General features: G+C 34.3%; 1 protein-coding gene across 1 annotated transcript in view; it reads right to left on the reverse strand.

Moving 5' to 3' along the window:
• Window positions 1-13,556, reverse strand: part of USH2A (usherin) — a 1,059,501-nt gene that overhangs the window by 448,835 nt on the left and 597,110 nt on the right. Inside the window, exon 37 of the mRNA XM_044674959.1 lies at window positions 5,713-5,892. Coding sequence (XP_044530894.1) covers window positions 5,713-5,892 — 180 coding nt within the window. The remainder of the gene's footprint in view (window positions 1-5,712; window positions 5,893-13,556) is intronic.

A 13,556-nucleotide genomic window follows, 5' to 3' on the forward strand; every position in this document is an offset into this window, starting at 1 on the left:
AGGAAGGGACAGAAAGGTAAAAAAGGTGGGAAGGAAAGAGGGAAGGGAAGGGAAGAAAGGAAGGAAGGAAGGAACAAGAGAATGAAGGAAGGAGGGAAAGAAAGAAGGGGAAGGAAGGAAGGAAGGAAGGAAGAGAAGGAGGAAGGGAGGGAGGGAGGAAGGAAGGAAGAGCAAGTTATTATATATATATCATGGGTATAAAATGTAAAGAGAAGATGCTCCTGTCTTCATGGAACTTAAAGCCTCCTAGTAGATATAACATTGCATGGATTAATAAATACAACAAATGTATAAAGTAAACATGATCCATTAGCTCACGTCAGACCTGTGATCTGAGAAGCTCTCAAAAGAGTCTTTCTATCTATGTATAACTTTACATGCTCAGAGAATCCCCAAGGATATTGCATGTCTAATTTCCCCTAATGACTCCCCCACTTATGCTCATTGTCTCAACATATCCAAAGAAACTTAAAAGTGGGTGGAGTAAGACTCTTAGTCCAGCTCTCCCTCCTCATCTCCTGTCTTGAATCATAGTAATTATAGAATTATAATTTAAAACAGAGACATCTGATATTCAGATAATATTTAGCTAATTAATAATTCAGTTAATTTTCAGCACCTACCAAATTTGATCATAAAACTTCTTGGGAAGTGATGAGGTTTCGGTTTTCTTCTACAATGCGTTGGGTTGCTTTTTTGTTTTGTTTTATTTTGTTTCTATATTTCTATTTTTCTATATTTGTTTCTATATTTCTATATTTCTCCTCTTATGCTTCTAACCAGTCTCCTCCCATGTTCTCAGATACAGCTAGGAGACAAATATACAACTTGGAGCAATGTCCATACAATTTTAACACGATTTATGGATTGAATGAAAATTATTTTACTGGAGAATCAGCATCTTCATAAGGGGCCTGACATTTCTAGAATCTTGGAAGTAACAATGAAAATAACCATCCAAAGATAATGGAAAAGTAAATAGCATATAGAGCCTTCTCCGCTCCTCTGTTGCTTCTCTTCTTCACACTGGTTCATTTGTTATTCATTTCAGAATGGATCACAGTTCACTGGACAAAGGCATGGAAGATTTCTTTAATAACTCTCAGTACTAATTTAATTCTACTTAAACATACATATTCTAGTGAATGCCACATGCTTTTCAGCATGATTTTATGTGTAAATCAGGATAATATGTTTTCAGATCATTAAGTAAAAGGAAGCATGAACTAAAACCTATTTAATCAATGAGGTATCACCTTTAAACTACCACAAGGTCATAAAAAAGATAATTTCAAAGCTATAAGTTTCCTAATTGTAATCAACAACAATCTAATGATGAAAGAAAGTATGTACTAATGGCTGTAATAAACTTGTGCAAATCACTGACTGTCTTTGAAAAAGCTGCACCTCTTCCTTTGGTAAAATCGTATCTTCTCAATTCTTGATTTCCAAGTCCAAATGAATAATTGCGTCAAGCTCAGATAGTGTGGGCTTGCAAAGCAGTATAATAATGAAAATGATGAAGGTCTATATACTGCAGATTAAGACAAGCTTCAGTAAGCAGTTTAGCTCAGATTTGGTTTACCACTGTAAAACAATACTTTAGTTCCTTAACATTTGCATAATACTCACATTTCTACAGCACAGACAAGTTATACATGGTGTGGTGCTGAATTGGTGATAGTAATGTGCTGTGTAGTGAGTTTTCTTTAATGGATATACCACATAATGATTTTTTACAACTGTACTGGAACAGTTATTCTTAGAAACCATACGAACAATGGATTGGCTCAGTTCCCCTTTATGCAAGATGTTTAAAATATAAATGTATCTGATCCAGTTTGTTTTTTTATTATATGGGTAACATAAAATGAATGAATATCATAATTAACATTCTGCACATCCTCCTTAGAGGGAACTGAAATATAACTTATGATTTCCATAAAAAATCCAATCATATTTGTTTCCCAAATGTAAATCAAATTTAAATAATATTTCCTGTGTCATATTATTATTTAATATGTCTAAACACTTTCCTCAGGTGTTTGGGGTACAGCAAAATCTAATATGATAATAGCTAATGATTTGGGGGTCAAATTCAAAGTCTATAAATATAGATAATTCAGTCGTGTTTCTTATTTATTCACTTTTGGTTAAATAAAAAGCAGCCTAGTTAAAGTCATCTAGCATATACACACACAGAGCAAGTATTATAAAGATCCTTAAAAATAAGGTAGGTAGTTTCTGTCATCCAGGATCTATTTATACACTAAAGTTAATTAATTCTTACAAAGGTAGACATCCTTATTATTTATTATTCAACAGATAATGAATATCTATTGCATCAATAGAGCAGTACAGATGGAACCTTATACTAGCCAGTTCTAAGTAGAGTTATCTTTCTCATAAAAAGTGTCCTCTAAGTATTCTTGGATTTGGACAAGGATTGATCTGTTACTGGGTAAGTTGTCATTCCCCTACTTAGTAAACTCCATTGGCTCCCTGTTATCTCATGAATTAAATAGAAAATTCTTTGCTTGGCATTTAAAGTCCTCGAACTCCAATTCAAAACTTGCCAACTCTCTTACACTTTTCCCTCCTCCTCACACTCTATAATCCAGCTATGCTGACCTCCTAGTGGTTCTTCACATGGACCACTCCAAGCTCAGACTCCATACATTGAGACTGCCTTTTCTTCTTCCTTAGCATGGTTCTCGTCCTCACCACTGTCTCTTTGCTATCCTGGCTTCCTTCAAGACTCAGTTCAGGGGGCAGCTGGGTAGCTGAGTGGATTGAGAGCCAGGCCTAGAGACGGGAGGTCCTAGGTTCAAATCTGGCCTTAGACACTTCCTAGCTCTGTGACCCTGGGCAAGTCACTTGACTACCATTGCCCACCCTTACCACTCTTCTGCCTTGGAGCCAATGCACAGTATTGACTCCAAGATGGAAGGTAAGGGTTTTAAAAAAAAGACTCAGTTCAAATTCTATTTTCAACAGGAGGCTATTTAGCAGGAGGTCTTTGCTCTGATAGTGTATTCCCTCTGAAAGTAACTTCCATCCATAATATATATAAATAATTCCATTTTTTCCTCCATTAGAATGTGACATCCTTGAGGAGAGGTACTATATTTTTACTTTTCTTTGTACCTAAAATGGTTAGCATGATGGCCAGCATTTATTAAGTACTTAATATATGTTTGGTAATTAGCTGCCTGGATACAGACAGTGGTTTTTCTTAGAGTCTACAATGGATCAGACTCCAGGCTGCTTTGGTGAAGTGTAGGAGATCCCTTCTGACACCCAGTTTATTCAGGGAACAAATGAACATTGAATCCTAAACATATAAAAAAGAATCACGAATCCATCTTTCCAGTAATTCTGGGAAATAAGTACACATGAGCGAGCCTTTCATGTTTCTACTCTTGAAATGGCATTCAGTCACTTATTCATTCACTAAGTATTTACCATCCTTCAATAGGTAGAGAGAGGCTAGGTGGTATAGTAGAGAAGACTGCCTGGGCCTGTCAGTGGGAAGACTGAGTTCAAATCTTTACTGAGTTCAAATCTGACTTCAGACACTAAGTCACTATGTGATCCTAAGGAAGTCATTTAATCCTGTTTGCCTCCATTTCCTCGGCTGTAAGATGAGCTGGAGAAAAGAAACAGCAAACTACTCTAGTATCTTCGGAAAGAAAGCCTCAAATGCAACCACAAAGACTTGTACACAACTGAAACAACTAAAAAACAATGTATATGGATGAAGGATATCGAGTTTAAATTAGACACATTACCTACCATAATGGAATTTAGAGTATAGTAATTTCCACTAGGATTTAAGACAAGTAGATCAATCGAGGATCTAATACAGCAAAGTTTTTGGAAGAGAAAAGGCAATTTCGTCTTTTTCACATGCAATGTATAATGACCAGGGAACCAAAAAAAATGTTAAAAGGCATCATAGGGACTACATTGTGGGAAAAAGACTATGACATAATTGTGATAATGGAAGAAGATAGATGGGAATGCTAAAAGGCACCTTGAAACCCCTCTATTTTGTTTTATAAGAAGATACAGATTTTAGGTGGATCATCTGTAGATGATTATAATGAAATATGGACAAAATAAAGAAGACATAGTAAGGCATTGATTTTTATTAGTGGTCTACGTAACAATCCTGTTGACATCATGGATTCATAGGAGCCTTATTCCTAAAGAAAATGATAAAAATAATAATAACTTGTCATTGTTGCTATTGCTTTCATTTTGTTTTAAATAAATACAGTCAGTGATATATACAGTGGATTGAGGGCCAGGCCTAGAGACAGGAGGTCCTAGGTTCAAGTCTGGCCTCAGACATTTCCCAGCTGTGTGACCCTGGGCAAGTCACTTGACCCCCATTGCCTACCCTTACCACTCTTCTGCCTTGGAGCCAATACACAGTATTGATTCCAAGATGGAAGGTAAGGGTTTTTTTTTTAAAGTTGAAAGGAAACTTTGAGTCATTTAGTTGAATTCCCTCAATTTATAACTGAGAAAGTTGAATCAGAAATATGAAGTGACTATAAAGGATTATAAGGCTATTAATAAGAGAGGATTTGAATTTAGATTCTGTGATTCCATAAACAAGGCCCTTTCCACTCTACCACATTGTCCTTAATTCAAGAGAAGGTATTCCATTTAGTGTAACCTAGTTATTCATTGTACTGTCCCTAATCTATCCTACAAGAAAGATTTAAAATCATTAACATAAGCAGAGGAGCAGGATACTACCTTGCTATCTACATGAAAAAATCCATTGTTTTTGTAGAAAACAATAAGAAAGAATAGGAAAAACCCTATTCTCTCTCCATTAAAACTAAATCAAAAACAAAAACAAGAAAAGGGATGACACACTAGATGGGAAGGAAGATTCTCAGCCTATTAGTTGAGGGAATTTGCATTGATTTTCTCAACACAACACACTGGAATTTTTAAAAAAGCAAATTCTGACTACTTCTCTACACCTCTTTTACAATGTCTTACTGAACACCAGTCTCCCAAAGTGTTAATCTCTCTCTGCCTCTGTCTCTGTCTCTTTCTCACACATGCACTTTAATGACGAGAGAGGAGAAATTGTGCTTTTATTAATATAGATATTTCTCAATAACAAAATTCCCTCTGCCAGTTATAGTCAGACAACAGCCTAGATCGTTGATAGATTAAGTCACATAGCCAGGATGTGTTAAAGGCAACACTTGAATTCAGTTTTTCCTGACTCCAAGACTGGCACTCCATCAACTATGCAACACTACTTTTTTAATCTTAAGAAAACAAAAATGGAAATAGAATTATTGTAACTTTTCTTTAATAAATTCACAAAATAATGACGTTAGGGGCATAGTTCACTGTCTCAGGAGATGGAAATTTAATTTGACTTTTTCTTCTTCAGTATAAGAAATAGATTCTCCATGCAAACAAAAAGAAAAAATTCTCCTATTCTTGCATGCATAATGTAGGTAAGATATGTGGGGAAATATCTGGCATGGGTAATAGGCAATGCTAATTTTTAAAATGAAACTATTTGGTAAGCAAAAACTACAACCGGTAACACAAATAAATTAAGTTTCTAAATTCAAAATAATTAAACTTAATAATAAACAAGGTGATTAAAGGATAATTGGCTGTAGTGCATTTGTAAAATTAGAAAAACAACATTTTATTTCACAAGCTTACCCCCTGGAGGCATCATGATTGTTATAGGATCACTTATCACACTGCCTTGGCTATTTGATGCATTCACTTTCACAGTGTAGTTAGAAAATGGAACCAATCCACTAATGGACACCCACAGGTTAGCCTCTTCAGTGTGATATAAGATTTGTGTGTCATTCAGAAGAGTGTAGTTGTATTTGGCTGTTAAAAGAAATATGAAAAGCTATTATTAGTAGATTTTTACTTTATAAGGATTTGTTGAGACTTATGTAAAACACCTGCTGGCTTTAGAGTATTATGCAAATACAAGTTATTGTTGATGAAAAGTACAGATGTAAAATGCAATTCATGTCTATTCATCTTCACTACACCGGGTATGCCATGGCCAACTTCAGATTTTTGACTGCTTTCCAGTCAGCTCTGAAGGTATCAAGTGTTTAAAACTCAGCAGGCATTAGTTAAGCAGCTCATTTCTACAAGACAATAGGGATACAGAAGGTAAAATTAAAAATAATTCCTGCCCTCCAAGAACTTACATTCTCTTTGGGGAAACAACAGGTAAGCTGACGACAAAGAACATTAATGAAAAGAGGGATCCAGGAAAAGTTTCCCATAGAAGGTGGTACTTGAGATGAGCTCTGAAGGAAACTAAGGCATGTAAATGGGGAGATGAAAAGGGAAAACATTCTGGGAATAGAGGATAAAACTGTTTTTGCCATTTGTAGCTAAAAATATTTGGATGGATCAATAAAATATTTTGCCATTTTAGTTATTAAAGGAATGAAAATGATAGCTCTCTTTTATATAGTTTTAAAGTTTGCTAAGCCCTTATTCCTTAGGATAAAGAGGTAGGTATTACCATTTACCCTTATTTTATAGACAATAGAGCTTAAGCTCACACACGTCAAGCACCTGACTCATGGTCAAACTATGGTGATTCACAAATATATACACATATATGTATATATAATAAAGTCCTACCTCAATGCTTCATTGCAGAGGAGATATTATTCTGATAAAAAAATAAAAAATGTCAAGCAAGCAAAAGCTTTTATACTAGTTGTGAAATTAGAAATGCTTTAAATATGGGCCTGACAATAGGGTTGGAATCTTCTGCCTGTTCACTAGTGTAAGATTTAAATTAATATCCAAAATCCCAAGTATTATATTTTATAAAGTTGTGACTCACATTCTTACTTTGACCTTCCGTCTTTATGTATTCATTGGTTATTTGACTTGATGATTTGATGTTGATATTATAAGGAAGGGTAAAGCTAAACATGTTTCTGTTTCTGTTTGAACACCACTGGATATAAAGATGAAAGATTTAGAGCTGTAAGGGAAGTTAGAGACATCTAGTTCAACCCCCTCAATTTACAAGATGAGGAAACTAAGGGCCAGAGACTTTAAATGATCAAACAACTTATAAATGACAGAGGCAGGATTTGGATTTGGGGACTCTAACTCTTAAATTAACATATAGAAGATAATATTTGAAATATCATATTTATTAATATGTGTTCCTTTTTTTGCAGAAAGGTCTCATCTTAAGTGAGTTCAGTATTTACTTACTCTATCCCAAAACCTATAATTCACTCTTTCATTTGGGACTAAACAGGGAAACCTGAACAATAGAAAGGAAGTTGAAAAGAAAATGTATTTGTTTAAAATTCTTGCTAACTTTCTATTGTTTTAGGAGGCTTGCAAACATGTTCATTACAGTAGATGTCTGACTTCTTTATACATGATATATGAAGTTAAAAAGTGTTTGTTTTCCCATTCTCTACCTTCTCTCTCCTCCATCTTCCTCACCAAGAGATTAGGGTTAACATTAAGCAAGTTGAGGTCAGATTAGGGTTAATATGGTTTATCCTCTCAAAAGAGAAGTTAAGGATCCCTAGAATATTTCTGCATTATAAAAAATGTAATTCTGTCTAAAATGGTTTATGATATATTTTTTCCAAACAAATAGCTTGATCACTTTTTGGAATGACATCCTTTTGTGAAAAGATTTATGTGAAGCAAACAAAAAAAATGTAAATTAATTAACTTCCTTATAAATGATCATTTAAGAGATATGATTTACTAAATTCCTTCTGTTTGGGTATAACAAAGATAACCCTTAAAATCTTTAACAGTCACTTAAAATAGCATAGCACACTTGCTAAAGTAATATCTATGTGCAGTTCTCTTTCCCCTACTTTTATCTCTCACCCACATTAACTTTGTAGGGAAAGTTAGTCAATGAATAATGAATACATGTGATATTTGGCTCCTCTTCCATAAAAAAAAGAAATCATTTTACTAAAAAAAGATCATCCATTGTTTAAAATCAATCCTTGCTGTAATCTATTTAATGTGGAAAAATAACTTCTCCATGCATATATGCTAAAAGCAAATGTGAACCTTTTGTTAACAAATAGTTATGAATCACACATTTTATATAACATAGCATTAGCTGAAGTTAATGCTTTAGAACAGCTTAGGAAATATACAATAATGATTGCTTCCAAATAAGCAGTTTTATGACTACAGAGTAGTCCATTTAGAATGGTGCTGTCCCATAGTTTAACTTATGACAAAGCACTGCTTAGTGTACATTATATGCTCTTATATTTTATCAGTTACAATCCTTGAGCACTTTAATCAGCAAAGCAGCAGATGCTAATATCTTCTATTCTGTCAAATTAATTGTATATTATAAATTTCAAAAGGAAGACCAATGACACCAATGACAGAGTCCCAGAATTTCAGAGGTTAGGATTAGGAGAGAACCTGTCATCTAAAGAACATATATTAAAAAAAAAAAAACCCATCACCACTATGACACAAAAAGTCTTCCAGCCTTAGATTCAAGAGTTTCTCTAAGAGGAAACTACTCCCTCTGGGGCCATTCTTTCCACTTTGGGGCTGTGCTAATTGTAATTACCTCTTTCAAACTTCTACCCAAGTCTCCTAGTTCTTCCCTCTAGGATTAAACAGATCAGGCGTGCAAATACTTGAACACAGCTACTATATTCTCCTTGAAATCTTCTCTGATATTCTAAATATCTCAGATCTTTCAACCAGTCTTCACAATATAAACTGGAAATATCATATTATCCGGACTATCCACCTCTGGACAACTTTCCAGTTTATCATTGTCTTCATAGAACGTGTCCAGATCCAAACACAATAATACTACTACAGATGCAGTCTAATACTAGCATGGTTGATACTTCTTTATTCTTGGAATTTATTCCTTTCTTAATGCAATCAAAAATCATGTTAAAATGTGGCTGCTACATCATAACTTCTTTCAATCCATTAAAATCCCTGCTCTTACCATGCCTTTACCCATAGTATATTTGTAAAGATTTTCTGAGTATAAGACTAACTTATCTTGATTGAATTTCATTTTTTTTAGTTTCAGATCAATGTTTTTTAACCTGTCCAGATCTTTTTGGCTCCTGACTTTTACATCCAGTTTTTAAAAGACTTATCTTTGTATGTGTTTGTGAAAAGTTTGGACATGAAGAAATGGAAAAAAATGAAACAAAAGAGAAATTTTAAAATAATGATAATAATATCTATTTTCAAGTTGGGATAGATTCCCTGAGAAATTTATTAGTAAAATCTCAAAGCAGATAATTAAGTGATTATTTAGGTTTCTGTTGACACAACAGAATATATTGCTTAAAGCATTTTCCAGGAAATTAGGAATTTTAGTTTTCTATTGCTGTTCTATTGTCTCCATCTGTTTTGTGACCCTATTTAGTGTATTTTTAGCACTGAGGTAAAAAGGCTTAAGTGACTTGTCCAGGGTCTCATAGTTAGTTAGTGTCTGAGGCCGGATTTAAACTTAAGAAAATGAGACTTCCTGCACTCTATCTACTGAAACCAATAGCTATTCTAGCGTATTGAAACACGACACTTCTAAATCCACTCCAATACTGAAACATGACACTTCTAAATCCACTCCATTTATGTTCAGAGTTAGGGAAAATGAAAAAGAAAGCAAGACAATCTTAATTATGAAACAAGTTCCTAAGGAGCAGGCAGTTCTCCTGGTACTAGTTCATTGATCCAACAAGCTAATTTGATCATTGCTTACCAGGCACCAAGCACTGTGAAAGGGACAACAAAGAGGAAACCAATTGCTTCTGCCCTTGAGGAGTTTATTTTCTGTTAAATGGCTGGTGGAAAGTTTCCATTTTAGAATTGGAAGGAGTACCTTACATAGGGGAAAGAATAAAAGAGGAAGGAGGGAGAGAAGAGCAAAGTGAGGTGGGTAAGAAAAAGATCATGAGAGGAGATAGTGCCTAGCCCATTGGGATCATCCTCATCATTGTCATTATCATCATTGCCATCATCTCTAGGATTTACATAGCGTTTTAAGTTTTGCAAGTCCTTTATCTGTGTTAACACCCCAGAATATGGTAAAGGGGATTCATTTTGTTAGATAGGAGTTTTAGTAGGTGACTTCTAAACCACCTTCTCTTTTGGATATTCTATGATTCTACATTTCTAGAAAGGGCAAAAATATGGTGGAAAAAGTTATCATGATAGTACTACTAATGATAATACCTTTACAACCTGCTTTAAATTTTATGAAATATATTCCTCACAAAATCTATATAATAATACAGGAAAACAGAAATATAAGAGACATCTGGGGCCAGTAACAATTATCTGTCTATAACTTTCTAAGAAGTAATCATCCAGCTTACACTTAAAGAACTTTAATGAGGTCTAAACTCATCTTCAGTATATTTCTGGACATCTCTGCTGAAAAAAAATTCCTGTCTCTCTATCAACAAATTTTTTTATTTTCCATTTTTTCTGCCTCTGACCCGTGGGGTCAAGTAGAACAAGTTTAACTCTTCTTCCATTATTAGTGCTTTAAATACATGAATTCATCTATCATGCCCTCACTATCTTCTCTTCTTTAGGCTAAATAGTTCCCATTTTTTTACCTGATTACATATATGGTTTGATTTCAATCATTTGATTAGTTAAGTATCTACTATGAATAAGGCACCTCAATATCCTATTTACCTATTTAATACTTTAAAATACCTTATTACTTTGAACCTTGTGTGTATTATCCGAAACATACCTATGAGAAACAGAGCCAGATAATATGTAATTATTTCTTTGTACCATGGTAAGAATGAAAAAAAATCCCAAAGACAAATTTTATTTTCCTTTTTTTCTGCCTCTGACCCGTGGGGTCAAGTAGAACAAGTTTAACTTGGTGCATGATGTCTTCAAAAAGCCACATTGGCAAAGTCCCATCACTACTAGGTTACTAGGCAAAAAGTATTCAGCTGAGTGATGATGTCTAAGGTAAGTGGTGCCATAAGAATAATGTCTCAGTACACATGCACATGATATTGGTCTTTTGTGCAAAAACAAATTCTTTTCGTACAAATACTGCTGCTATTTTTTTAAATTGCAATGCAGAGAAAACATATAAGGTAGCACTTTGTTCTAAGTTCCCTAGATGACAACATTAATACATGATAATTATACAATTAGTTGTAACATTAAGTTCTAGTTATAGAACAATGATTACTCGGTAATTATAAGAAGTATATAATTACTCAATAATTATGAGAAGTATGTAATTACATAACCACTTTATTCAGAGAGAGAGAAAAAGAGCGAGAAAGAGAGAGAGAGAGAAAATTTATACATCTCTAAGAGTCAAGTAGTAGAATGGGCATGTTCATGTTCAGCACATATTAATAAACCCAGAATATCTGACAACATTTGTAACCTTAATTAAACCCCATTCTAAATACTCCAAAAAAAAAAAAGCAACCCAGCATCCAAAGAGCCTTCCCTCCTTTGTACCAACTCCCTCCTTTGGAACTTTATCAATTTGGTATGCTAAGATATTAAAGAAAGAGAATTAGAATTCAAGTCCTCTGTTTCCTCCCTCCTGAGAAGGTTGTGCTTTACTACTTTTCATTGCATAAACTTTGTTTTTCAGTGGGCTGGAAAATGCAGCCACATTGGTTCAGCCTCACAGAATCAAACAAAAAAGTGTGAAAATGATAAGCATTTCACATCATGGAAGGCCATTCCTCACCCACTAGTTTCAGCCTTTAACCTATTTGTGAGTCTAAGTAGATAGCACATTTCATTTTGAGTATACATGTTCTCCCCTGACTTTACCCCTATACACATCCATATAAAATTCAACTTGAGCTTGTCCTCATTTTCTTTAATCGTCGATTATGACATAGGCCTTTACTGTTCACAATAATCTCCAAGACGCTAACTTTCATCAAGGGGAGAAGCAGGGCACTTTTACAGTGAAATTTTCCAAAGGTTGTTTATTCAATTAATAAGTATTTTCTAAACACCTACTACATGAGAGACGTGTGCTAGTTATGAAATCTTGAAGCAATGAATAGTAAATCCCTTCATAAAGATAATTAGTCCTCTTTGTGATCTTTTTCTGGGATGACCTCAGATGAGAGTTCTGAGCCATAATTTCCATAATGGTTGTTACTATTAAAAGTAAGCTATTAGGGAACAGCTACATTTATGGAAAGTGTCAGATAGAATGACAAGAACAGAAGCTTTAAAAAGTCTTTCTTTAGAGTAAACAGAATCTGAGAAATTAAACTCTTGTAATAACAACAACCCTGCAAGCACCTCCCAAAACTCTGTGATTGAGTAGTTCCCATTGGGAGGATAAGAGTTTTCCATAGTCGTTGTCTCTGTCCCTTTGTTCAAAGGGTAAATATCAAAGCAAGGAAAAGACCTAAAGACTTTAAATCTTTCAAAGTCTATGAAGAACTTCCTTTATATCCTTTCTATATGCCAATTGGTCAGACTTTTCACAGCCCAGGTTGTGTCTGGGTATAGTTGAGGTGAGATCAAATGGGTAAAAAAAAAGACATTTTTAACAAAGTCACAGGTAAAAACAAAGTTCATTTTTAACTGACATCACTCAGGGGACCAAATCTATGTAATTTTCCTGAAACCTACAGATGTAGTATATTTTCTCAACTTTAAAGAAACATTTAAAAAAAGAATTATGCCATATACCTTTTTTTACCCGTTTCTTAAAAAAAAAGAAAAAATAATCACTAAGGAAGCAGGTCAATGAAATTATGCAAATGCACATGACTATACCTATGCAAAAACTTATCTTTTGCTCCAAATATAGAGCAATCGTTTTGTAGGAATAGTTTCCTTCTTAGTCTCTCTCAAATTTTTACAACTGAGATGCCTGTCATGGTATGCAAGAGTTCTTCTTTGAATATTCTTGGCATGTTCAGGAGTAAGAGGCTTACTATGCAAAATGGTTGGCACACAACTGCCCATCTGTTTTATTGAACACCAGTATAAATAGGTGTGTAAAACCCCTGGGATTTGGCGATGTGGAAATGATTGCTGTCCTGGGCACATCTTCCTATGGTCTTCACTAGATTGAAATAACATAAATGGGTATCTTTTACCATTCTTGTTATCATCATTGTCACAATAATTTTAATGCCTCATATATTCCATAATTTTTTTCTGTGTTCTGTACTGCTCTGACCTTTTCAATATTCTGTAATTTGACTGGCTGGCCATTTCGGTTCTCTCCCTTTTTTACAGCCTTATTAACTTGTGGGAAAGAGGTGAAATGGACAACCAATCAGAATACATAATGTTACAAAGGTCATAGTGATACCTTATGGAATCATCACATACCAAATACTTTACGTTAGGCATTAACATTCTGATATCTTATTCATGTGACAAAGATTGTAACAAGAACAGAAAATGGCACAACATGAGTCCATTCTCATGACAAAGAGTGTAATAAGAAATGACAGAGAACAAACCAAATGGATTCTTGTTATCTTGTGAAGATTTTGCAT

Source organism: Gracilinanus agilis, chromosome 4 (assembly GCF_016433145.1).
Source record: "Gracilinanus agilis isolate LMUSP501 chromosome 4, AgileGrace, whole genome shotgun sequence".
NCBI classification, from domain to species: domain Eukaryota; kingdom Metazoa; phylum Chordata; class Mammalia; order Didelphimorphia; family Didelphidae; genus Gracilinanus; species Gracilinanus agilis.